Source organism: Sturnira hondurensis, unplaced genomic scaffold, assembly GCF_014824575.4.
Source record: "Sturnira hondurensis isolate 20B ecotype Veracruz unplaced genomic scaffold, ASM1482457v3 Scaffold0006013, whole genome shotgun sequence".
NCBI classification, from domain to species: Eukaryota; Metazoa; Chordata; class Mammalia; order Chiroptera; family Phyllostomidae; genus Sturnira; species Sturnira hondurensis.
In genome coordinates this window covers 129,733-154,017 of record NW_028078644.1, presented here as the reverse complement: position 1 = coordinate 154,017, position 24,285 = coordinate 129,733, and the positions used below count along the sequence as shown (strand labels likewise).

The following is a 24,285-nucleotide window of genomic DNA, read 5'->3' as shown; positions in this document are numbered from 1 at the left end:
GTGTGGCATTCTACAGCCTGGTGGTGCTGTGTGGGGAGCTGACGGCCCCGCCATCCCCGACTCTGTGGGCGGGCAGGTTAGCAGTCTGGATTTGGGGTTTCTGATTGAATTTGAGAGCTGCTCTTAGTGAAGTGCATTTTACATTTTACATTGCGTTTTTAATTAAGTAGAAATGTGGGTTTTAAGAAATATATGCAAAATTGTGATATTTTTGTTTGACAGGAAATTATATTACATATATATTACATGTTTTATATCAAAATGGAATCATATGGCTTTTCATGAATCATTAAAGTAGGTCTTTGTACCTGAATACCATGGTAATTTAAGGCCCACCTCAGTATTTTCTAAAGGCAATCTTTAATGCTGGCAAGAGCAAGGACGAGTTCTCTCTGACTCAGGTGCATTGTAAAAGAGTCTGTTATAATCTCGTGGTCGTTTGGGCTTTTTTGTTATTGCGGCCACAGTCGGCTAAATTTATGAAGTCCTCAGCTGATGCCCAGGATCCAGCTGAGTGGATACCTCCTACATTTGTTGGTCCTGTCTCCCAGGGCAAAGTTTCTCACTGTTGATTTACACATAATCAGATTATTAGAAGCCTGTGTCCTACCATGCTCTAACCTTATTGGACCTTTATCTTCTAGATCATTACTTTTAAAACTTAATATTCTAATTAAATCGGGCAGTTAACTAAATACCATTTCTTTAAAGACTTGTTATGAACAGAACACTGCGTAGTGCCTCTCCTTAGGGAACATGAAATGGAAGTGGTCGAAGTTTGTGTCTACCTCGCACATCTTCAAGCAGAGCTTCTGTTTGGCAGTTGGAGCAAGACCATTTGTCATTAAGCAAGTCGCAGAGTTCATGCAGCCGTGCTTTCTGTTAGTGACAGTTTAGATTGCTCTTCTGGATTGTTCCATACTTCTGTGGTTTTGCCAGATGATTTCTTTTATGCTGGGAAATTATGCGTCAGGCGCTATTGGAAACCCTTTTTCTTTAAAGTTTATTGTTAGCAAGAGTTACTTTTGTTTTAGTCACTTCATAATGCTCAGGCCATCATAGGAATTTGACATGGCTCAGGACAGCAGGCTGGGAACAGGGTCGCCTCCGAAAGGTTTTCTGCAGTCTGTCAATGCCCTGGGCTTATTCTAGAGACTATAGGAACTTTCCTAGGACCTCTATAGAGATTTTAAAATGCTAATGAAGGAATTGTGGAACTGGTATGCAACACTGAGCTCATGGTTCAAAATAGTAAACCGTGAAGCATTTAGGAACCCCTGGAGTTAGGGAAATTGTAGTGGTTGGATCAATGATTCAAACTTACCTTCACAGGTAAGTAGTACTTCTTTCTAGTTTCACCACTTTCTTAGTTGGCCCCTAACAGGAATTTAAATCCTGCTTGAAGGCTCACCTCACTGCCTAACTGCAGAGGGGTACATTCGTATTATGGTCTGTGGATGAAGGTGTGTCGTGCCCAGCCTCAGAGGCCATTCAGAACAGCCCTGCCTGTGCCCAGCCTGCTTCTCTACTGCATGCTGGTGAAAGATTGAGATGTACATCCCTGGCTGGCGTGGCTCAGTTGGTCGGGCATCACAAATCTAAAGGTCCTGGGTTCAATCCCCCGGTCAGGGCACATGCCTAGGTTGTCATGTGCCCCCTGCCCTCACCCCCACTCCACCTGTCTCTAAAGTCTCTCTCCCTTCCTCGTTCTCTAAAAGCATGAAAAAATCTCCTTGGGTAGGGATTAAAAAAATAGATGCAGGTGTATAGAGCAACATCAAGTAGAGACATAGGAAAATAAATGAAACTGTTACCTGCAGTGGTATAAAACCATGATGCATGTGGAACACCTTTATGTTCTTGGTCATTAAACATTAAAAAACAAAACCCTAAGTGGCAAAAGCAGCTGTAATAGCCAAAGAGATTAGGACATGTCAGGGGTTAGTATTCTTTACCCCAGAAGGGGCCAGGTGTGAGGGCCTTAGGTTGTAGTCACTGAAATTGTCATGGTCAGAGTCTCTTATGTGTATGCAGGCTGTCAGATAACCCGGACAACTTCAGGGCTTCAGGCTCCACCAAGAAGGTGGTACGTATATGGGCAAGTGGAGGTCGTGTGAAAAGTTGTTTGTCCCAGTACCATCAATTCAGAATACCTTGAATTTCCTTACCTCCCCCTCTCCTTTTTTAAAATTGATTTTCATTTAAAAACTAGCTGTACTGTTTTAGAAAAGTCACATGAAACTAAAGGACCTTTTCCCATTATGACTTTGTAATCTGTTTTCTTCATGCATGCACTTCTTTTCTTCTTTGTAGTCTGGGTACTCAAAAAGCTTATCATCCACTTTGGAGTCGTGAACTTCCTGGAGCAGCGCTGCTACGTGTGGTGGCAGGCCGTCGAGAACTTCCTCAAGGAGCGGCAGGAAGCTCTAGCGCCGTGGCCAGTCATCGGGCTTGGGAAATTCTTGCTAAAAGTTGATAGCAAGGTATTGTATCTTAAGAACTTGGGGTGTTTTAGTGGAGTTTTTATACATTTCATTGTAGGAAACATTCTATTTAGTGTTTATACTAGAATTTTTGACAACACATTTAAAATCTAATTCTATGAAGACATTTAAAGTTTATAATTATGGTTTATGTAAGCATAGGATATATTTAGTTTAAATAATTATAAGGATCAAATGGAAATCCAGAGGGGTTAACTGACTTATACAAATTATAGAGCCAGGTAGTGGCTCAGCTCAGGAAATATTTTTGGAATAATTCCCGTGTCTCATATTGTGCTAAGTCCTAGGGACGAGCAGATGAATCATAGCAACCTGGATGCAGAAGTTCCACTGAGGGAGAGAGAGTAGTCCATTACAGTTTAGATGCAGTTGTTAGATTCAGAGGCTTAGTCTGGGCTCTGCATCCAACTCTGTTTCAGGTCCCAGTTCAGCTGCCTGTTAGCTGTGCAGCGTTGGATGAATTTCTTAGTCTGTCCATGCCTTTGTTGCCTTTGTTTTCTTATTAGCGCAGTGAGTGTAAAGCGTGTACCTCATCGATTGCTTTGTGAGTGCTAAGTGAGTTAATGCATACATGATTCCCAGATCAGGGCCTGGTACACAATGAACTCTATACAAGTGTTAGCTGTTACAATTTGTAGAGGAAAAGTGTGGGGTTGGCCAAAAAGTCCATTTAGTTTCCACTGTAAAATAAGACATTTTTCATTTTCACCAACAACTTCATTGATTTAGATAGTTGGAGTATGTTGGTTATCTCCCACGTGGTATAACACTGATTCTTCTCAATTAAAGTCTTGATTTGATCGCTGTCATCTTCAACTGGTCTACCCCACAGTGGAGCATTGTCCAACGAGAATCTCGAACACGAACCTTCACAAACCACTTTGACACATTCGATCAGTCACAACTTCTCCATACACTACACAAATTTTCTTTTTTTTTTTAGTTTGTTACCTTTTTTCCTTTCTTGAAATACTAAAGCATAACATGCCAAAAATGTTGTGTATTTTCTTCCATCTTCGAGATTAAAATGGCTACACAAAAATTCACCAATTTTGATGAGTTTTTGAAAATTCATACTGCTGTGACAGTGGTCACAATGCAATCTAACAAATTGTTTCAAATGATGATAAAAGCAACTAAATGCTATAGAGCCATTTCGGGGGAACGGAACACACTTTTTGGCCAACCCATTATGGATGGGATACAGTGGTAGTACTGAGGAAAAACTGGCTCACCGCTGGTGAGGCCGGGGGAGGGGTGGTTTTGGAGCTGGGGCGACGCCAGGGCAAATTCTGAAGCACGAGTGGGAGTTTGTTGTGTGGATAGAGCAGTGCAAAGGCACAGGGACTTCCACGGCGTGGATGCTCAGGGGTGGCCGAGACACTGGTCACGGCTGGGATGCACGAAATGGTGATTACTGGGAGGTGAGCCTGGAGGGGCAGGTGTGGCTGGATCAAGCAGGTCTCTGTGTGCCACGCTGTGCGAGCTGGACTTCATCACAGCGGCTAGTCACTGTTTCCTTTGCCAGGTCTAATCGTGACTTAGGTTGGGAAATACTGTTAGGCGAAACCAGTGTAGATGAAGATGAGAATAGTACTGGAGTGCATGTGGAGGGAGGTGGTAAATCTTTCAAATGCACAGTAAAATGTCCTGGCTCAAAGGAGAAGCAAGGGATACATTTTCTTATGTATTGCCTGTCTTCCAGAGACTTCGCCAGTTTTATAATTCCCACCAGTGCAACATATGGAATACCTATTTCCTCGAGCCCTTTCCAAGGACTATCATAGTAACAAAAAGGCCTTTTTAGTTTTGTAAAAAGTATCTCCGTGTTGTTTTTAATCTAAAATTTTTTAAAATAAAAATTAGGCTGATTATCCTTTTATATCCTTATTGGCTAAGCATATTTTTGTTTTGTAATTTGCTTATTTGTATTTTCACTATTTTTTAAAACTTTTTTTAAACAAGAAGAAATCTAAGATTTTGCATAAATTTCAACATATTTACCACATCTCTCTGGTCTTGGGATGAAGCTTTATCTTACTAGACCAGATTTAGCAGTTCAAACTGTTTAAAGAATGTAACTCTTATTTTCAGTTAATATCTTTGTCTTTTCACTGTAATAACTTGGATTTTTTTGTAGAAAAGTGTGTGTGTTTAAAAATTGGGGTGGAAGGAAATACACCAAATAGGAACAGAATCTTAGATACGCCTGCATTTCGGCGAGGTGTCCTCTGTTCCAAAGGAGCACTGAAATGTTTTACTTTGAATAACTAATACTGTAAAGCTGCAACTACAAAGTTCGATGAAAATGTAACATAGAAGCACAGACTGGTTTATATAGGGACTAAAAATCCTTTTGGTGCATGATATGTGGAAGGATCTTAATAATTACTCTAATATTTGGAATTTGGTGTGGCTATTGAAGGCTACAAACCTTCAGCTTATTTTATGTGTTTTTAATTGTTGAGTTGCCAGCAAAGCTTGTGGTTATCTTCATTGTAATCATTGTATATCTTACAGGAATACTACATTCACGCAATTTTGTAATTTTTGTTAATGCATTACAGTTTTTTCCTGGTTTTTCTCTTGTCTGGGATAATTTCCTCCTCATGCTGTCAGTGACTTTCTTTTCTTTCTTCTCATACTGTTATTGCATTCTCTAATGATATTCCACTGTTCTTATCTTCTCTTCCTCACCTTACCCCCCATCCTCAAGCTCTGGCACTGGCTAAATAAGAAGGTAAATGAACACATGGATGTTGGTTTTTACTGTTCAGTTCTGTAACTTCTTCCCGTATCTCCATTCTCACTCTGTTTCTGTCCGTATCACAACTAAGTTTTTGTTTTCAAAGTCCTAATTGTAAGCTATGGAAGGTCATGAAGCATTGGTACTGTCACAGTACAATTTTCTGAAATCCCAAAGCTGTTTTATTAGGGATATTGGTGGTATCTCCTTGCTGGAGTGTGTGTAACAAGTTCTGTCTCATGGTCCTTTTGTGCACTGTGGTTCCCACGCCTTTTCACCTCTGGAAGGTCAGTCCGACCCTGGTGCCCCCTTGGAAGTGTGTGAGCACACCAGCAGTTGTTCCTCACTGGGCGAGAGGATTCGTCACTGCTGATTTTCCTTTATATGACACAGGAAGTTTTCCAAAGATGCAGTTCACCCTCCCTAGGCGGGTGATTTTGTGTATTGTCTGTTTTTTATAACTAGTATTCCCAAATTTTATTTCTAACTTAAAAAAGATGATAGTCATGGCCTGTGACATCTAACTTCCTGTGTTTCCCAAGATATAGGTTGCTGGTAAATGATTGATGATAAATGATTCCCATGATTGGCTTGGAATTTTAAAGGTACATTTTTAGTAACTTCCATAGTGGCTAATCCAGACATAATCAAAGTGATACACCTCTAACATACAGTCTGAGTACAGTAGTTCTAGACTTAATGTCATTGAATCCCTAGGACAGGTAGCAAGAGGTAACATCACTTACATGTATTGTGTTTGAATGCAGTGAGACTCCAGAAGTTTTCTGTGGACATCTTATCACAGGCTTTAAGAAAGAGATGGAAGAAAAAAAAGAAAGATCGAAATAGATCAGAATGACACTTTTATGTATAGAGATTAGAAATTCATTCTGTTGGAACAGGAAAGGGGAGACTTGATAATGCCTAAAGGATTGAACTTTGGGTTGAAAATAAACAGGGTGTAAACTGTGAGCAGACACACCACCACCACCATACACACATACACACAAACACACAAACACATGCACACATGGATGGTTTATACACCTCCATTTCCTACAAAACTGGTCTAAGTAATTTAGTTTAATCCTTGGCAGGTGATAGTGCTGCAAACATGTCACATTTTCTTATTCTGATCAAAGTAGGTAGCTTAATGCTTTTCCCTGGTATATATATATGTGTGTGTGTTGAAATAAAATTTTCCTCAAGAGATGATAGAAAGGAGGCCTAAAGTCATTAGGTTTAGTTTGATTTAAAGCAAAATGAGTTAGATTACCTAATTTATGAGCCTAATTAACAGCTGACTAGTGAGTGAGTTGTAAAAGATTCCTAAGAGACCAAGTAGCTTTTTTCTTTTCCTTGCTGATTCCAGGTAGCGCAGGTAAACTACCGATGGAGAGGCGGAGTGACTGCTGGAGTTCTGAGAGTGTGTGCTCTAGAAGAGCATGTCAGTGGGTTGGAGATTATTATTTTAAAAAATATCTTCACCCTAAAATATTCCCATTGATTTTAGAGAGAGAAAGAGGAACATCAGTGTGGAGAGAAACATTGATCAGTTTCCCCTCCCTCCCACCACATACCCTATCGGGGAACGAACCCGAAGCCCAGGCATGTGCCCTCTCTGGGGATCGAACCTGTAGTTCTTTAGTCTGTGGGACATGCTCCAACTATTTGAGCCACCTGGTAAGAGTGAACTGAAGATTATTTTATTACTTCCAAGATAAGAAAATAGCAGTGTTCCGAGTTCCTGTAGAGTGAATTAGGAAACAGAAGAAGTGAGGGTGAGAGACAGCATATCTTATGGTTAATTAAATTGCAGCCTACTTCCAAGACTTGATTATTTCTTCGTGTTGACTGTATGTACTAAGACTCACCTAGATTTAGTTGAAAAACAAAGCAAAATGAAATGCTACAGGCGTACGTTCACGGTAGAATAGAAGACTAAGTAGCGGCATGACACTTTGTAGATAGCTTGATAAATAAGACCAGGAGTTTAGAAATTTGAGTGTCTTGATATAACTATAAATTTATCGGCACCTCTAAATTTTTACACTTAAAACATTCAGAATGTCATCTGAAAATCTCTCCTCTTCCCCTTTTAGAAAATAAAGTTCAGAAACCAAAATAATTCTCACAGTGTGGAAGATGGGGGAAATTTCTAGGCACTGCAGTTTCCAGGAGCAAGGCTGCGGTGACTGGGGTGTCGTTTCCTTTGCCCAAGCAGAGCACGGGCAGGGGCAGCCTCGGGCACAGAGCCTATCGCGTTCTTCAGGATTCTCCCCGCCCCCTCCTTCCCCTTCTCCACTGAGTCTGCTTCCCCGTGTGTGTTTCTCTTTCTGTGTCTGAGTTTGTTTCCTCTGAGTTTTGTTCCATTCACTCTTTCAGGAAGTTCTTTCCTCCAGAAGAGTCTTCTATTTGTTTTGTCCTTAGTTCTACACACCAACTCCCTCCTCCCCACATTTCTTTCTTCTCTTTTCTTGACCTTTTCTCTCTCCCTTTATTCTTTAATAAGCCTTTACCTGTCTTCCCTGCTCCTCTGTCTCTTTTGCAGTCTCTCTTTTTGTCTGTTTTTTTTTCCATCTAATGTTAGCCAGCCATAATGTGAAGAGAGACCCCTTCAACTTTTTCACTGTATGTGTTGAGCATCCTGAATGATTTTGTGTATTTTAAACTTTGAGTGAAATATCTAACCCTTACTGTTATCCCTTGAATGTAAATTTTTATTTAGGTGGCTCTTAGTGTGGATTTTTTAAATAACCCTTTGTTACACAGTTTATGATAGGAAAATTCTACCCATGTTGAAAAACATAACATTTGATTTTGTAATGTTGATGTACATAATATTTGTGAATATTCTTTGTTTTATATGTTAAAAATACCCAGACATAAACTGAGATATTTATACTTTGTAAATAGAGCATCATTTATGTTAAAAAATACATTTTAGGATATGAATTTTCTTTAAAAAAATGGAGGCTCCCAAGCTATTTTCAGAAATTGTAATTTGTGAATACAAATCTGGTCCTAATTCTAAAATCATTTTATTTACACTGGCCTATTTAGATATGTGTTAACTGAGCTTTTACCGTGTGCCATCCACTGAGATTTTGAAGAACAAGAGGAAAAATACAACACTAGACTTTTCTTCAGGAAGTTGTCTCAAGAATGAGGTGTAGAGTTGGTTTCAGATTGTGAAACTTTCCAGTTTCACTGATTTTACAACTTATATTCAAAATATGATGTCTGACCTTCCATATCTTAGAAACCTATTATTTTTTTTTAATCTCTGCATTGTCTTCAATGCTTTGGTAGCATGCACTGAAAATTAACTTTTCTGTTTGAAGCTCTAATTGTCAGGATAGAGGATGAACTTTTTATCTTTGAGTTCACAATAGCATTGATCTCTTAGTGACAGTTTCCTTCACAAAAGATAAAGGGGATGCAAACTTTTAAGCCTTGAGTGGAAAATGTTTTAGAAATTGTGTCCCCCCAACCCCCTTTAACCACAATTTTTTGCTTTTGGATGCTTAACTCACTGTTTTAGAGAGCATATTTCAGATTTAAGTTAAGAATAACTTCTTCAGCAATACTGTAGCTCATGTTGGGGTTGAGGGGTGCAATGTGGTATTTTAGCAGTCATAAGTCTGATTGCATTTTGTAAGTATTAAGTAATAGCTTTGCATGGGAGGAATTCTACAACTCTATCAGAATGGCATATTGTGAAAATAAACTTTTTATGTGTAAGATTATTTGTGATTGTTTAACATAAGAGAAGTTATACTCAAAACAGACTGTCAGATAGCACTTATGGCCCTGACTGGTGTGGCTTAGTCAGTTGGGCATCGTCCTGCAAAGTGAAAGGACGCCAGTTCCCATGTGCCTGGGGGGTGGGTTTGCCCGCTGTGTGTGCGAGGCAGCCAATCGATGTGTCTCACATCGATGTCTCTCTCCCTCTCTCTCTCCCTCCCTCCCTTTCCCGCTCTCTAAAAACAAATAAATAAAAATATTTTTTAAAATTTAGGGAGAGCATAATTTTATTGATTATTTTTCATTTTTAGTTGATTATACTTTTTCATAAAGCTAATGTTTAAAAAATAATATAAAATTTCAGTAGAATATTGTATTTTTGGAAGTATTTTATTATAGATATTTCAAATATTAAAAGCTGTAACATTACTTATATTATGGAAGCGCACTTTGTATTTCTCCCCAATCTTTTCCCACCCAGAGGGACTGTTATTCTGAAATTGGTGTTTATCATGATCGCAACATTAACTTTTCATTTTTACTGTTTTTGTGACCCCAACGTCATCAGAGGAAAAACATAGAAAGTAATTCCTATTTTAATTTGCTCCTATTTTATCTATATATAATTTGGGGCATACCTGTTTTATAAAAGACATCCTTTTTCTAAAGTCATCTATATTTTCTCATTGACAGTAAAATTTCATAAAACTTGAAGTTGGCTAATGGTCATTATTTTATTTAGAATATTTACCAGATTGTAAATTGTTATTTGAAATGTGAATATGCCACAGTATGAGAATTCAAACATAAAGGTTATGTTCAAATTGACTGCTTTTTCTTAGATACAATAATAATAAACTCTTTATACTGTTTGTTAATTTTATAAAGTTGCTTACAGCTCTCACTGCTTTAGTCACTATACCATAGTTTGCTTTGCAATGCTGAATAGCCTGTTTTGTCTTCGTTGTATTTGAATGCATGTGTGTTTTTATTAAGTTGTACTTTAAGCTAAGTAATTTTCTTTTTCATTTCTGTGCAGATGATCATCTGGTTGGAGAAGATGTTAGACAAAATAATTAGCATTTTCATCATATTTTTGTTAGTGATAGGAACCCTTCTTTTAGCCCTGCTCCTGACTGCAAAGGTAGAGTACAGTAATTCCTGTTACCATTAATCAATTCTTAATTGCTAGATTTGTATGGATAAGTGGCTGGTAGAAACAGTATGGAAAATGTTAACTTTGCTGATGAAAATGTAGAGCAGCTAAAGCATTTGTAATTTCTGTGTACTGGTTTTGCCATGAATTTGCCTGGTATATTTTTACGTGCATTTTTATTTTGTCATCATCATATACCTCAGAGGTAAATACAGATGAAAACATTGAGATACAGAGGAATAGGCGGCTTCTTCTGTGAACTGGAAACCCATGATCTGGTGTTACAGCTCATGATCTAGTTAGTGCCCTGTTTACCAGATCAGAATTTTTTGACTAGCTTCTTCCCTTCTTGTCTCATTGGTCCTTCTGCCTCTGCCGACACACCATTGGATCTTTATTTCTCGCTCTCCAGGTCCTTCCAGCTTGCGTTTCCTCTTCCCCTTCTTTGTTCAGACTGCTGTAACAGAATACCACAGACTAGGCGGCTTGAACAACGGTGACTTCTCACAGTTTCGGAGGCGGAAGCCCCAGGTCAGGTTCCAGCATGGTGAAGTTCTTGGTGAGGGCCCCTTTCCTGGTGTACAGATGGCTGTCTTCTCTTTGTGTCCTTACATAGTGGAGAGGAAGGTCCTCTCTCCTGTGCTCTTACAAGGGCACTAACCTCATTCGTGAAGGCTCCACCCTCACGACCTAATGAATTCCCAGAGGCCTGACCTCTTAATCACTGCATTGGAGGTTAGGATCTCAGTGTATGAATTTGGGGCAATATAATCATTCAATTCATAACACTCATCAAAGAAAATCATTCTTCCGAGTGCAGCTCAAAGTTTCTCTCCAGTGATAACTCAATGACTTTTGTTTTTCTGATTTCTACAGTGTATTTAACCTTTAGTTTATCTGCCTTCGCTGAACTCCACAATCCAGATTTTGATATGCTGTGTTCAAAGAACCATGAAGTCATGGATATGAAAGATGTTTATATAGTACTATAGAGATAGAGTAGTACTTACTGATACACACCCTAATGTGCACCCTAATGTACTTACTGAAGAACCATGAGTCATGGATATGAAAAATGTTTATATAGTACTATAGAGATAGAGTAGTACTTACTGATACACACCCTAATGTGCAGCCATTTGTTAAAGGATTGTATTGGGTTTTGCTGCATGACATCTCGACTTGGACGTCCTGTTCTTTTCAGTCTCTGTGTGCCCTCATTCTTACCTTTTGCTCCTATAAACCTGCTCTTTAGTACTTCTGTTTCCATCTTTATGTAGTTCCTATCTTTTCTTTGGGTATTATGTATAGTACAGTCACTTATATGGACTGTATAGACCTGTTTAGAGACCTTTGTTTTCATCATATTTCACCTAAACCTGTCACTGTACAATCTTATCTTCCATTCTGGATCTTAGAGAAACCTTTTCACCAGTATGGTCTTTTGTTTTCCTTTTTTTCCTTTCTCCTGTTTGTCTTCTATTCCACTTTTTCTTCTTTGCCACTTTTCATAGGGTCTTCTCGCCTGCCCATCTCCCTTAGTTCATCTTTCAAAGTTTTTTTTTTCCTTTGCTCATTTTACTGAATGAGCTTTTGCTTCCTTGATAACATATGTTACTGAACTGCTCCTTTGTCCTCTAGGACTCAGGCCAACTGAGCTTTTGAAGGAAACTTCCCAGTTACCTCATTTATTCTCCTGGCCAATAAAGGGGTCATTCTGTAAAACACCGTTCACATAGGTACACCACGACGTATCTGTGTGACTGTCTCCTGGGCAGCTCACATGCAGCAAGTCAGAACTGAATTTCAGATCTCCCCTTGCTTGTCTGTTCAACGTACAGCCTTCCCATTGTACTGAACAGCAGTTCCATCCTGCTTGCTCAGGTGAAAAGCCTCAGGATCATCCTTGACCACTTTCTTTCATTTGTGTCCACATCCAGTTTGTTAGAGGGTCGTTTTTGGTTCTACCGTCCTAATATCCTGTAGGGTAATAGCAGGGCGAGGATATCAGGTAATTGCTCTCGACAGAAAACAAGAATAAAGTGGTATTAAAAAATGTTAAAACACCATATCGAGGCATTGGAAAATGATCAGTTAGCCACCTTGAGGAGTATGTGCTCATAAAAAATACTACTGCATATGGTAAAAACAGGTAGTTTGTGGCTTTCTTGCCTGGAGGTATTCTCATCCTTCCTCACCTAGGCAGCAAGAACTTGCAACTTTAACTTTCCCTGTGGGAAGTGAAGGTTTGGGGCTGACAACAGAGCAGCTCTAAATAAAGCAGGAGATTCTGGAAGCAGGAAAGCCATACAGGGGCTGAAATTAATCAACTACACATCTTAGACTGATTGCTGAACTGTGTATGTGTATGGGAGCCCTGTGCATGCTGAAGCCTGGGGGGGTTGCAGATTTGTGCCCTTGATTGCATTTCTCCTTGCACACGTCTTAGGTTGCAGAGGAGGAAGCTTTCTTATGTGAAGTGCCTGGCATGGTGTTTGCCAGAATTGTTTGCTGACTGCTGAGCTATGCAGGTCCAGGGAAAATCCTTAGGGATTAGGCTTTAAAATAAGTGGTTAAATTAATGAATAAAAAGCACTTAGCAGAGACATCAGTGGCAGGGATGATCGAAATTTTTGTATTTTGGGTTGTTTTTTTTTTTTTTTGGTTTGAGTAGGGATGAGTTAGCTACTTACTGAAACAAAATAACACAGCTCTTAGAAGAAGAGAACAATCCAGAGTTGCTACAAATGTTTTTAATGTCCAGTTTTTAACCAAGAACCACTAGACATACAAAGAAACAGAAGAATGTGACTGATATTCAGGGGCAAAGGAAAAACAGTCAAAGAGATGGACACTTAGGTGGCCCAGGTATTGTATTTAGCAGACAAAGGCTTCAAAGCATCTATTGTAAATATATTCAAAGAATTAAAAGTATGCTAAGAGCAAAAATATGTGGACTCTCAACAGAGAAATGGACACTAAAAACAGAACCAAACAGAAATCTTAGGGCCGCAAAGAATAACAAGTGAGAAATTAACTAGATAGGCACACCAGTACATTTGAAATCAAAGGAAAAAAAATCCGTGAACTTGAGGAAAGATCAATAAAAAGTATCCAATCTGAAGAATATGGATTTCTAGAAATACTTTACTGGAAGTAAGTTAGTATTAGATTGAAAAAGATTGTGATAAATTAACAATGGTAGGTGTGATAAGTTTAAAATAAATCACAACCACTAAATAACCCAAGTATTAGGCCCACTAAAATGCTATATAAGTAATTGCTTAACACAAAGGAAGTCTGTAAAAGAGGAGCCGTAGAAATGAGGTGGTTAGAAAGCAAATAGCAAAATAGCAGACCTAAGTCCGGTCATCTCAGTGCTTGTATTAAATGTGAGGCAGCTGAACAATTGAAAGGTACAGATTTTTCAGATGATGTAAAAAAGCAGTTTCCAACTGAATGACATCTCACATGAGATACACGTTAAACTCAAATATCTTAAAAGATTTGGTAGTAAAGGATTAAAAAATGATACACCGTGTGGACTATAAACATAGATGTGGCATGATTATATTAATATCAGACAACATAATTAAAAGAAATGTTACGAGAGGCAAATAAAAGACTTTTATAATGCCGAATTAATACCGCAGTAGGAAACAGCAGTTATGCACGTGTGTATTCTGACAGTGGAGCTCTGAAATACGTGGAGCAAAATATTCAGAATGAGAAGTAGACAATCAAAGATTACAGTTAGAGATTGAATAATACTCTTGCAATAATTGGGAGAATGAGTAGATTGAAAATTAATGAGGTTGTAAGTCTTGAAAACACTGTCAGTCAATTTCATCTAAGTGGCAGTAGCAGAATCATGTTTTTTTCTATTAAATATTGAATACTTATGGGGATAAACCATATGCTCAACACGTGTAATAAACTTAAAGTAAAATCCTGCAGAGCCTGTCCCCTGACATTGGCCTGGGTTTTTTTTACCTCCCTCATTTTGCTGATTATTGAGCAAAGCAAGTTTGGAACAGTCTCAGCTGGCTTCTCGTGACTCAGAAACCTTACTCAGTTGCTTATATTTGCCTGTGGATCTCACACTGCATTATAATTCTTTAGGCTCATGTAATGTTGATACTGCTTACATATACATACACATGTGTGAACTAAATATATTTATGTATTATTGTGTGTATGTATTTATTTACATATTTTCGCTTAAGTAAATTGTTGAGTTTTTTGAAGGCAAGGGGCATTATGTACATTTATTTCCCATAGTGTGCGTCACAGGGTATTATATACAGCAGCTGCTGAGTGCAGGTTTCTAAATTGTTTGTGACTAAGATGTGTGGTTATCTGACTCTAAAATATTGTTCCAATAATAATGTAGAAAAATAAATGTTGGGTTGCATTCTCTTTTTATTGAGGTTCTTTTCTCTCTTCCTCTGTAATGCAGGTCCATCAAGAGAGTGTACACATGATCGAAGTCACAAGCAGCTTGATTAATGAAACTCTAGCAAATCACCCTGAGTGGGCAAAGTAAGAATATTGTTTTACAATGACAAAAATAGTTGCATGACCTAGGTTCAGTATGCGGTGGTCTTCAGGCAGCTGCCTTGGAAGAGAAGAGATCGGGTTTGCTAAAACTTTGATGGAAGTTGTCATTTTTGCATAAGAATTGCACGTGATGTCGGAGAGGGGGCGTTGGGGCAGTGCTTAAGATTTCAGACAGTTTATAGTACTTACATCTGAATCGAGGTTTGCAGTTCCCAGCTTGTTTGGGTTTACAAAGTACTCTCACCTACAATGTGACCTGTCTTCCTCACAGTGACTGTGCAGTAGGTTAAAGAGATTATTGCCATTTTCCAAACCGGGAAATGGGATCAGAGGTTAAGGACTTGAGGTAATGATCCCCCAGTGCAGAATCAGCACTTCACCCTGTGTTTCTGACGGAGTATTCCTCCATGTAGGAGGGTTTTAAAGAGCTGGTTCAAGGAAGGTCTGATTCTTTTGCAGTGAATTAGTGGGGTTGGACATGAATTAATAGCAGTGGTTTCTTACAAATTTCAGTATTCAGTCGATTCCAGTCCTGAAGAAGGCAGTTGACCTTGTGAGAAATTCTGTGGGTAGTCCTAGTGGAGGGGATACAATGAAGAATTGATCAAATATATTTTCTTCCAGCATGGTGCACATGCTATATGTCTCATGTAGGTGCCCTGACTTCCTGTGGATGTGCTTGGTGAGCTGGTGGATAAATTAGAAAGATTTAGGGTAGGGTCATCTTAGCAGAGCTTCAAAAACAATGAATTAAAGTACATCTTAATTCTTGTCTTGGGCAATTCTGTTAGTCTGGAAACTGTTTTCTACTTTCTACTGACTAGAAAGTATGTAGAAACATATGTGGTATGTCAGAAATTTCCCTTCTGCATAATTCTTGGGGCTGTTCTCTTGAAAGGTCGTATTGTGGTGGAGATTAACCTTTACCCAGGAAGGTGAGGGTAGGCCATTCCTAACCGAAGGAACTTGGTTTCTGCTGAGAGTTGGAAAGTCACTGTATTTTTGCTATATATATGCACACCCATGTTTTTGGCCCAAACTTTCAGGAAAAAATCTTTCATTTTAATTTTTTAATTCAGTTATTTATTTATATTTAGACACTTGTTTTTTATATTATAAAAGAATTTTAACATCTATTTTTGAACATATTATGGTACAGGAAATTTTTTGTCACAAGTAATTACAAATCACAAGAACAGATAGAAGGTATTTCAGGTACTACCCATGTATAATACACACCCTTATTTTTCCCTCAAAAATTTGGTCAAATTAGTGTGCATTATACGAGGCAAAATATGGCAGTAATTTGCTGAGGTAGTGACTATCCTAAGGAGGGAGCTCAGTACAGAAGCTGTGTTTGATGTAAGATCAGGGCACATCGCAGTTGGTCACAGCCAAGGTTGCTCAGGCGTTTCAGACCCCACGTCCCCTGGAGGGCCCTTGTTGCAGGGAGGTCTAGACTGAATAAGGCCTTTGACTCGGCCTTAGGACGGCTTCTCGTGTCTGTTGCTGTTAAGACACCTGTGTGAGTAGTCAGTGCAGTGTCCTCACTGAAGGCAGCAGGACTGTTCATCAGGCCTGACAGACGTCTGTTTGTCATTCAGGGTCTCTCCAGAGGCCTCTGTGAGTCCTCGCACTTTTGAATATCACTGCAGGATATAACTTGCCCCGTAAACATATAGGGCCACGTAATTCAAAATACTTCACAGTCCCTTCAAACCACTGTTGAATCTATGAGCACTAGAGTAATTTAAAGGCTATTTAAATTAATTCTCCCAAATCATATCTCTATTTAGAGATCCAAATTTCCTGGTTATATCCTTGTACTGTAAGACTATTATAAGTATTTCTAAAGTTTTGTCTTGCTGAGAAATTCTTGAACTGACTGAGAATTTGCAAAAGCTTCATAAATATTTTGTTTTTGTGGAGTGTGTGATGAACTGGTTAGTATTAAAGATGCAAACCGGTTTGTGGATGTCAGCACCTTTAGTATACAGCATCGTGAGGAGCAGTGAAGAGAACATGTGCCTTAGTGGGTCGAGCGCCGGCCTGGAAACCCAAAGATCGCGGGAAGGGTCCTTTGACTTGCCCTTGACTGGGTTGTGGGCTGGTCCTCAGTTGGGGGTGTGCAAGAGGCAGCCGATCAGTGTTTCACCCGTAGTGTTTTTCTCCCTCTCTTCCCTTTTCTTTAAAAATAAATAAAATCTTTAAAGAAAAGGAGAGAGAATATATGAAAATATTTTCTCCTTTGGAAAACCTTGGGCATATGCCATCTATTGTTGGTGAAGGGAAAGCCTGTTTAGTGGACAAGGAAATGGGGAGGTCACTTCTCACTACCGCACTGGGAGGAAAGTTTGTAGACTGCAGTTCTTTGTACCGATGGGACTCTGCTCAGGAGTTCCTCACATCTTAAGGAAAAAGATCTTCAGTAAATGGAGAGCTGAAAACAGTGACTCACCCTCTTGATTTTCTTATAGTCTCCCTCAGTTCTCCAGTTCCTCAGATCAGTGGCTCTCCAGTGGTAGTGTGTACCAGTCACCTTCAGGGCTTGTTAGGTACCGATGGCCGGGCTCTAGCCCCAGAGTGACTTTTTCAGTGGGTCTGGCTTAGGGCCAGGTTTCTAAGCAGTCCTGGTGTTTCGGGTCCATGGACCACAGTTGAGAACCACCATTGCGCATCCCAGATGCTCACTATTGTAATTTCAGAACCACTTTCTCCGGTGCTGTTTGAATACAGCAAATGGCTCAGGACTTGAGGGTCAGAAAAACCCAGCAGAGCAGAATGACTGAGCGGTTGTAGGGAAAGTGGATCTAAAAGATAAGGAAAGCTTGAAGAGATATTCCACGTATTAGAATTTGTCCAGTTAGGCCTAGAAGTCAAAGATTCCTGCGTGTGATGCATTTGTATCTCTGCGTTGATGACCTATCAGCAGTCTGCCAGTTACTGATTAGTTAAATGCATTGAGTTCAAATACTTATTGGTGCAGAGCACTAAAAGTGTAGTAATTTTTCTTTTTTTCCCTTTCTTTATTTCAAATTAGTTGGCTTCCTGAGGCTCAGGTAGTCCAAAGAGCCCTCAATTCTGCAGCTAACAATGTGTATCAGTATGGACGAGAATGGATAACCCACAAGGTAAGAGAAGAGCCTGTTTGTGGCTTTCTCTTTGCAAGGTCTTTATTGGTGTTGATTTCTTGCTTTGATGAAGAAAAAATAGAGATTATGTTTAGAATAATTTTCATTTTGAAATATATCTACAAGTCGACAAGCAGCATATACTCAAATTAAACCTTCTGGGTAATTATGCTGAATAGTGCTAGTAGCCTGAATAAACTTAGTTGGCCATTTGCGTCTTGTTCAAGATAGATATGATTCCTTATTTGTGCATTAGGAAGGAATGATCACTAAGCTTGGTGGTCAAATAAGGCTCTGTGGGGGAGTATTGGGACATATTACGTTTTATTATTTGATACCTGTGCTTTGCAGTTTCCAATTCGTTTTCTTTTCAAGAGAGCTACAGTAGTCTGAATTATTTTGCTTACTTACAGACAAAGAAACCAGCTCATTAAGGCTAGGTAGATTCCCAGTGATCAGTAAATTGCAGAGCTTGGTCAAACTGAGGACTGATTCCAAATATCTTTCGCTCTTTCTTAGTGTAGTATGCTAGAAATGTGTGCTGCATCTGAGAGTTAGATGCTTAAAAGGGCAGTGGAGATAAACTACGTGAAGGAATGATAGGTCTTGGATGAATAGAGAGGAGGAAGAGTATATTTTAAGAAGAGCTATTTATGTAAGCCAAGAGGAGAAGTCAGAGTGTGCTTGAGGAGGCGAGCTTGACCGAAGCTTTGGGAAGGGGAAATGAAGGACGGAGAAACCCTGCTGTTGTTGTGAAGGGTCAGATCCAATGATGTGGATTTGGGATATTCTTCCTCTCACCCCTCGTATATGTAGTCTGTAGGAATGAAGACGATCTGACGTTTTAGTGCAGTGAAGTAATCAGGATCATCTCGGGAAGGATAAAATTGGTTGCAGTGAGACACAGGCACAGAAAGAAAGGGCTAATGTGTGACTCTGTGTCCAAAAGCCAAAACAAGTCTCAAAAAAGAAGAGTTACCTTGAACATTATACTCTACACACGTGTATAATAATCCACTAACAAGGATGTAATTGTGGTCAAGTTAAGAGAAATACATCTTATTGATTTTCTTGAGTCCATAACAGGTAATCTAATCAGTCAGCATGTGGAATCTTTGAGAGCCAGGTAATCTAATTGATTGGTGCATGGTAGTATTTAAAAACAGTTACTGAAAACTGAAAGGTTTTAGGGATATAGATCTCAAAACTGTCACAGAAGGAAGGTCCAAGCATTGCAGAAGGCATTCAGTCTTCTGAAAATGTTTTGGCTGAGTTATTTTGTTGAAAGCATGATGTTTAGTTGTTGATTTATCTGTTTGGGAAAGATTTTATTCTGGAATTCTTAACTATTTGGGAAAAGGATAAAGAAAGGGAATTTGAGTAACTAAAGAAATGTGACTTAGATTCTAAAGAAGTAAATTTCAAATTACTTAGAGAAAAGATAAGTTTTAAACCTTTGCTCAAGGTTCTAAAAGTTAAGTAAGGTAGTTGAAAAGAGATGGGCATTGCTAACAAAAATTGTTTGTGAAAAAAGTATTTGTGATCTTGACTTAGAAGACATAAGGATGATATCTAAAAGCAGCTATTGAATGTCTGTCAGCTGATGAATACGTAAATCCACATAATTTGGCCATAAGGAGGAATGAAGGACTGATACATTCTACATCACGGATGGACCGTGAAAGCACTATGCTGAGTAAAAGAAGCAGTCCTAAAAGACCACCTATGTGTGCTTCCCTGTATGTGAAGTGCATGGAAGAGGCGTGTCTGTAAAAGGTGGTGTTGTGGTCACCAGGGCAGAAGGGCTTGGTGAGGAACAGGGAAGTGATTGCTAATGAGTGTGGAGTTTTCTTCTGGGGTGATGAAAGTGCCCTCAAATTGATTGTGATAATGGTTGCCTAACTCCGAATATCCTGAAAACTGTCGACTTGTACATTTTAATGACTAAATGGTGAGGTGTGTGAATTATATCGCAATAGAGCCAATTAAAAAAGAAGGCCTGTGTAGTTGAGGGGTAGCTTTCTGATAAGCTCAGGACTTACACAGCTAAGAATCGAGTCCTAAGAGCCAAAGCTAGAAAAAAAAACACCATGCTCAGAAAAGGAAGAGAGGTTTTTGGGTGCGCTTAGGTTTGGATGGAGAAGGTTCCTGTCTCTCCACCCCCAGGCGGCTTAGTCAGCCGCGTGGCCTCTGCCCCCAGTGCATTGTTTGGGTTCCCCTCCCAGGGTGCTGTTTTCTCAATAACAGGTTTACTTCTTCACCCCCATCCTTGTCTGAGCTATCCTTTCTGCTTGGCGTGCCCATTCTAAATTTGTACCTGAAGGTGCTGCCCTGAGACAGCACGAGAGTAAGTGATGTGTTGCTCTGTCCCTTCTCCCGTGACTCGAGTGAAGACAGTGACTGCTAGTTCGCAAACACGGGGGGCACTGTTGCATGTGCTAGGGAAAAAGCAGTAAACCAGAACGTTACCGCTCTCCTGGTGCTTGCACTCTGGTGAGAGGAGACAAACCACAAACATGTAAACAAATAGGTCTAAAAGTGCTGTGATAAGGTAAGCAGGTAATGTGGTAGAGAGTGCCTCGGCGGATGCTCTAGCCAGGATGGCCAGAGAATGTCTCTGAGATCTTTCACTAAGACTTGAGTGACGAGGAGGTAACAGTTTGCGAAGGTCTGGAAAAATAATGTGTCAGGCTGGGAAACAGCATATTCAAGTCTCTGAGATGGGAACAAGCTGGGGAGAGGGGAACAGGAAGGCCGGTGTGGCTGCAGTGGTGAATGTGATGACGCGACAAGCCGGAGGTCGTAATAAGAACTTGGGATTTTCTTGTAGGTGCAGAGGTAAACGTTAACGGGTTTAAAACAGAAACCTCATGTGGGATATTGACGACTCATTTGGGCCGACTTATGGAGAAGGGGGCAGCGGGGGAGAAGGCAGGGAGACCGGTTAAGAGGTTGATATTTCAGCAGTCCCGGTGAGATGTTGGTGATTTGGATGAGGACTGTGGAAGTGGAGATTCAGGCAAATGGTCATATCTGGGATATTTTGAGGTCGTTTCGACTTCAAAATTCCACGAGGAATTACTCATGGATTGGAATGGAGTGAACAGGAAGGAAGATTTTGGTTTGCTGAACTGGGGCAGCTGTGCCACTTACTGAGATGGAGGAGCTTGAAGGTGGTAGTGGGGTGTAGGTGTTACAGATACCCCGGCACTGCTGCTGGGGCCATCCTGAGTTTGAGACACTCGCTAGATATCTAAGTAGAGATGCCACAGAAGGCGACTGGACAGACACAGCCCAGAAGAAAGATCTGGCTGTAGGTGAAGGCTTGAGTATCCTCAGGTGTCACTCATGGGATTGGAAGAGATGGCTTGCATTAGTTTGCTGGGGCTGCCATAACAGAGTATCACGGACTGGGTGGCTTTCACAACAGAGCATGTGTTCTCATAATTCTGGAGGCTAGGAGTCAACATCAAGGTGTCAGCAGGACTGGCTTCTTCTGAGGCCTCTTTCCCTAGTTCGTAGATGTCCTGGGTCTTCACATGGTCTTCCCTCTGAGTATGTCTGTGTTGTACTCTTTTTCTTTAATAACGACTGGATGAGGGCCCCTCCTAGGGACGTCATTTTACCTTATTTACTGCTTTACAGACCCTACCTCTAAATAGCCATATTCTGAGGTGCTGGAGTTAGGACTTCAACATGGATATTGGGAGGGGTCCCAATTCAGCCCATAGTAATGGCTTAAGAAGAGAGTATAGCCCCTGGCTGGTGTAGCTCAGTGGATTGAGCACAGGCCTGTGAACCAGAGGATCGCGGTTCAATTCCCAGTCAGGGCATATGCCTGGGTTGCAGGCCAGTTCCCTGCAGGCCAACTCCCAGCAGGGGACACACGAAAGGCAACCATATATTGATGTTTCTCTCCCTCTCTCCTTCCCCTCTAAAGATAAATAAATAAATAAAATCTTTAAAAAAAAAAGAAGAAGAAGAAGAGAGTGTAGATAGAAGAGAACCAGAGATAGATGCCCCGAGCACTTCAGGTCCTCAAGGCAAAGAAGACTGAGGAGGAGTAGCCTGTGAGGTAGGAGGAAAACCAAACTGTGTGTGTCACCGAGGCTGAGAGAAGGAAGTTTCAGGATAGACTTGGTCAGCTGTGGCAAATGCTGCAGAGACTTCACACAAGATGAGCACTGACTTATCCCCATTTCATGGATGAGGGGGTTCGCCTTGAGTCAGTTGGTTCTCAGATGGCATTCCGACTGCCCTTAATGCCTCATTGTTTTTGGTATATAAAGAGCATGTCATGTTGTCGCCAACGGTATGTTGTCATACAGAATGTATGCTTTAGTAGTCCTTTTAATAGCAGTGATGCATGCATTAGACTCTGTGCTCCCTGGCCAGTCATGTTGCAACTTGCAGCGTGTATTGCAATGTTGCAGGTGTTGACGGCACCGCGATTGAGAAAAGAGCGTCTTATATAGAATATGCTGTAAGACCGCGCCGAGCTCCCCTTTCCTGTTCTAATGGTCGTGTTTCGGGTGTTCGCTGCTGTGCTGGCGTGGGGACTGCTGACGCAGAGGTCAGTTTGAAATGGGGTTGGCGCGCGATACAGGTCCCCGTGCAGACAGTCTAGAAAAGAGGGTGTCGGTGGCCTTTTTCAGCCTCTTCTGGTTAAAGGGAGTTTTCAGAAGCTGATAGGAGAAAATGATGGAAAGAACTGGTAACAGGGTTTGTGAGTATCTGACAGTCATAATACATAAAATAGAAATTTAAAGAAACTAAAGGGATTTAGACTAGCGGAAATTGTGTTTTTTAATTACTTGGGGTGATTTGCTCTGGTGGGTGTTCTTTGTTTGTAGGTTACAAGGCAGTGGTTGGAAGAACCATAAAGAACTTGTAATTCTGACTCTGCCATTGGCGGCACTGGCCCTGGACCTATCTTAGATCCTTTCTAAATCTATTTCCTCAAAAGAACAAAGGTGACAACAAAACTATTTTCTGTCTAACGTAAAGTTATCGTAAAGATTACATAGAGTAAGTGAAGGTCGTTTATAAATTGTAAAATATAACGAAAGATAAATGGCTTTGCTAGTCATTGATTCATGTTTGATTTATGAATAAATCGAATACATATGAAGGATAACACTGGGCAGATACATTTGCATTGAACATGTCTAAGAACTGGTGTAAGTATTTATAAGGCCAATATCGAGATGAAAAATATGTTGAAAAATATTAATTGGTACAATCCTTATAGAAGACCATTTAACATTGTATAGCAAGAACCATTAAAATGTTCATTTCCTTTGATTCCTGCACATTTATCTTACTATTAGAAATAAAAAATATTGTGTTTAAGAATGTTCATTGCAGTGTTACTTGTGACATTAAAAATTGGGAACCATGTACATATCCTGTGATTTGGTAATGATTAAATAATAATATCAAAGCTTAGTAACTATTGAAACCATTAAAAGTAAAGCTGGAGGTCAGTGTTGAAAACAAAATATGAAATGCTTGCGATGTAAAATATAGAATTGTAAATTATGTCTATCTATGTAAACAGGCAGAAAGTTACAAAGAAACAAAGAAGTTGCCAGTTTTATTAAGTGGAGCTACAAATCAGTGATTATCCCTTAAAAAGTGTCTTTAATGTTATCATATGGTTTTAATAGCAGATAAAATGTTTAATAAGATTTTTTAAAAGACTTTATTTATTTAGTTTTAGAGGAAGGGAGGGAGAAAGAAAGAAACATCAATGTGTGGTTGCCTCTCCTGGGGACCTGGCTTGCAACCCAGGCATGTGCCCTGACTGGGAATTGAACTAGCGACCCTTTGGTTTGCGGGCTCAATCCACTGAGCCATACCAGCCAGGGCAGTAAGAAAATATTCTAATGAATAACCTTTCTCTAAGTTACCACAAGTGTACTTAATTCCCATACATCTTGAAGCCAGTCTAATCACTCACAACTCAGACCTGACATCTCTCAGCAAGCTAATGGAAATATTTACTTTTAGGGCTAAGGTTCTAACATGTCACTTAAAGTTCTGTGACTGTTCTTAATAACAGGGATAAGTCTAACAGGAGATTTCTGTATAATGGATGGGCTCTGGGGTCCCTTGGGAAGATTTTACTCTGGGCAGATGTGATCAGAAAAGCCCATAATCATGGCTTTATTTGTACCATTTTTTTCCTACAGCCTAAAGTAGCTCTCCTAGACACCTAGTGATAGAGGAAAGAAAAAAGAAGTAAAAGATGGGAGAGGAAATTTACTGGGAATGTTGAAGAGCAGAGTTTATGAAGAGAACATAATGTGGCTAGAAGCAATGAAATAAATAGTCTGGAACATTTCAGTTTGATTTGGAACAAATGTGAAGACCCAGAGTGTATTCATTTTACTGTAATATTGCCTGATATATGAAACCAGATTATATCTCTCCGTGTTT

At 39.8% G+C, this 24,285-nt stretch overlaps 1 protein-coding gene across 5 annotated transcripts in view; it reads left to right on the top strand.

The window, feature by feature from the left end:
• The window catches only part of TMEM245 (transmembrane protein 245), an 85,316-nt gene that overhangs the window by 24,414 nt on the left and 36,617 nt on the right, over window positions 1-24,285 (top strand). For 3 of the 5 annotated variants that reach the window (XR_005066721.1, XM_037047551.1, XM_037047554.1), the window contains exons 6-10: window positions 2,314-2,483; window positions 5,221-5,244; window positions 10,037-10,141; window positions 14,613-14,695; window positions 17,754-17,844. Coding sequence is in view for 4 of the 5 variants with exons in the window: in XM_037047551.1 (XP_036903446.1) it covers window positions 2,314-2,483; window positions 5,221-5,244; window positions 10,037-10,141; window positions 14,613-14,695; window positions 17,754-17,844 (473 nt within the window). In the remaining variant the exon portion in view is untranslated. The remainder of the gene's footprint in view (window positions 1-2,313; window positions 2,484-5,220; window positions 5,245-10,036; window positions 10,142-14,612; window positions 14,696-17,753; window positions 17,845-24,285) is intronic. The other 2 variants (XM_037047553.1, XM_037047555.1) reach the window with 1 other exon arrangement.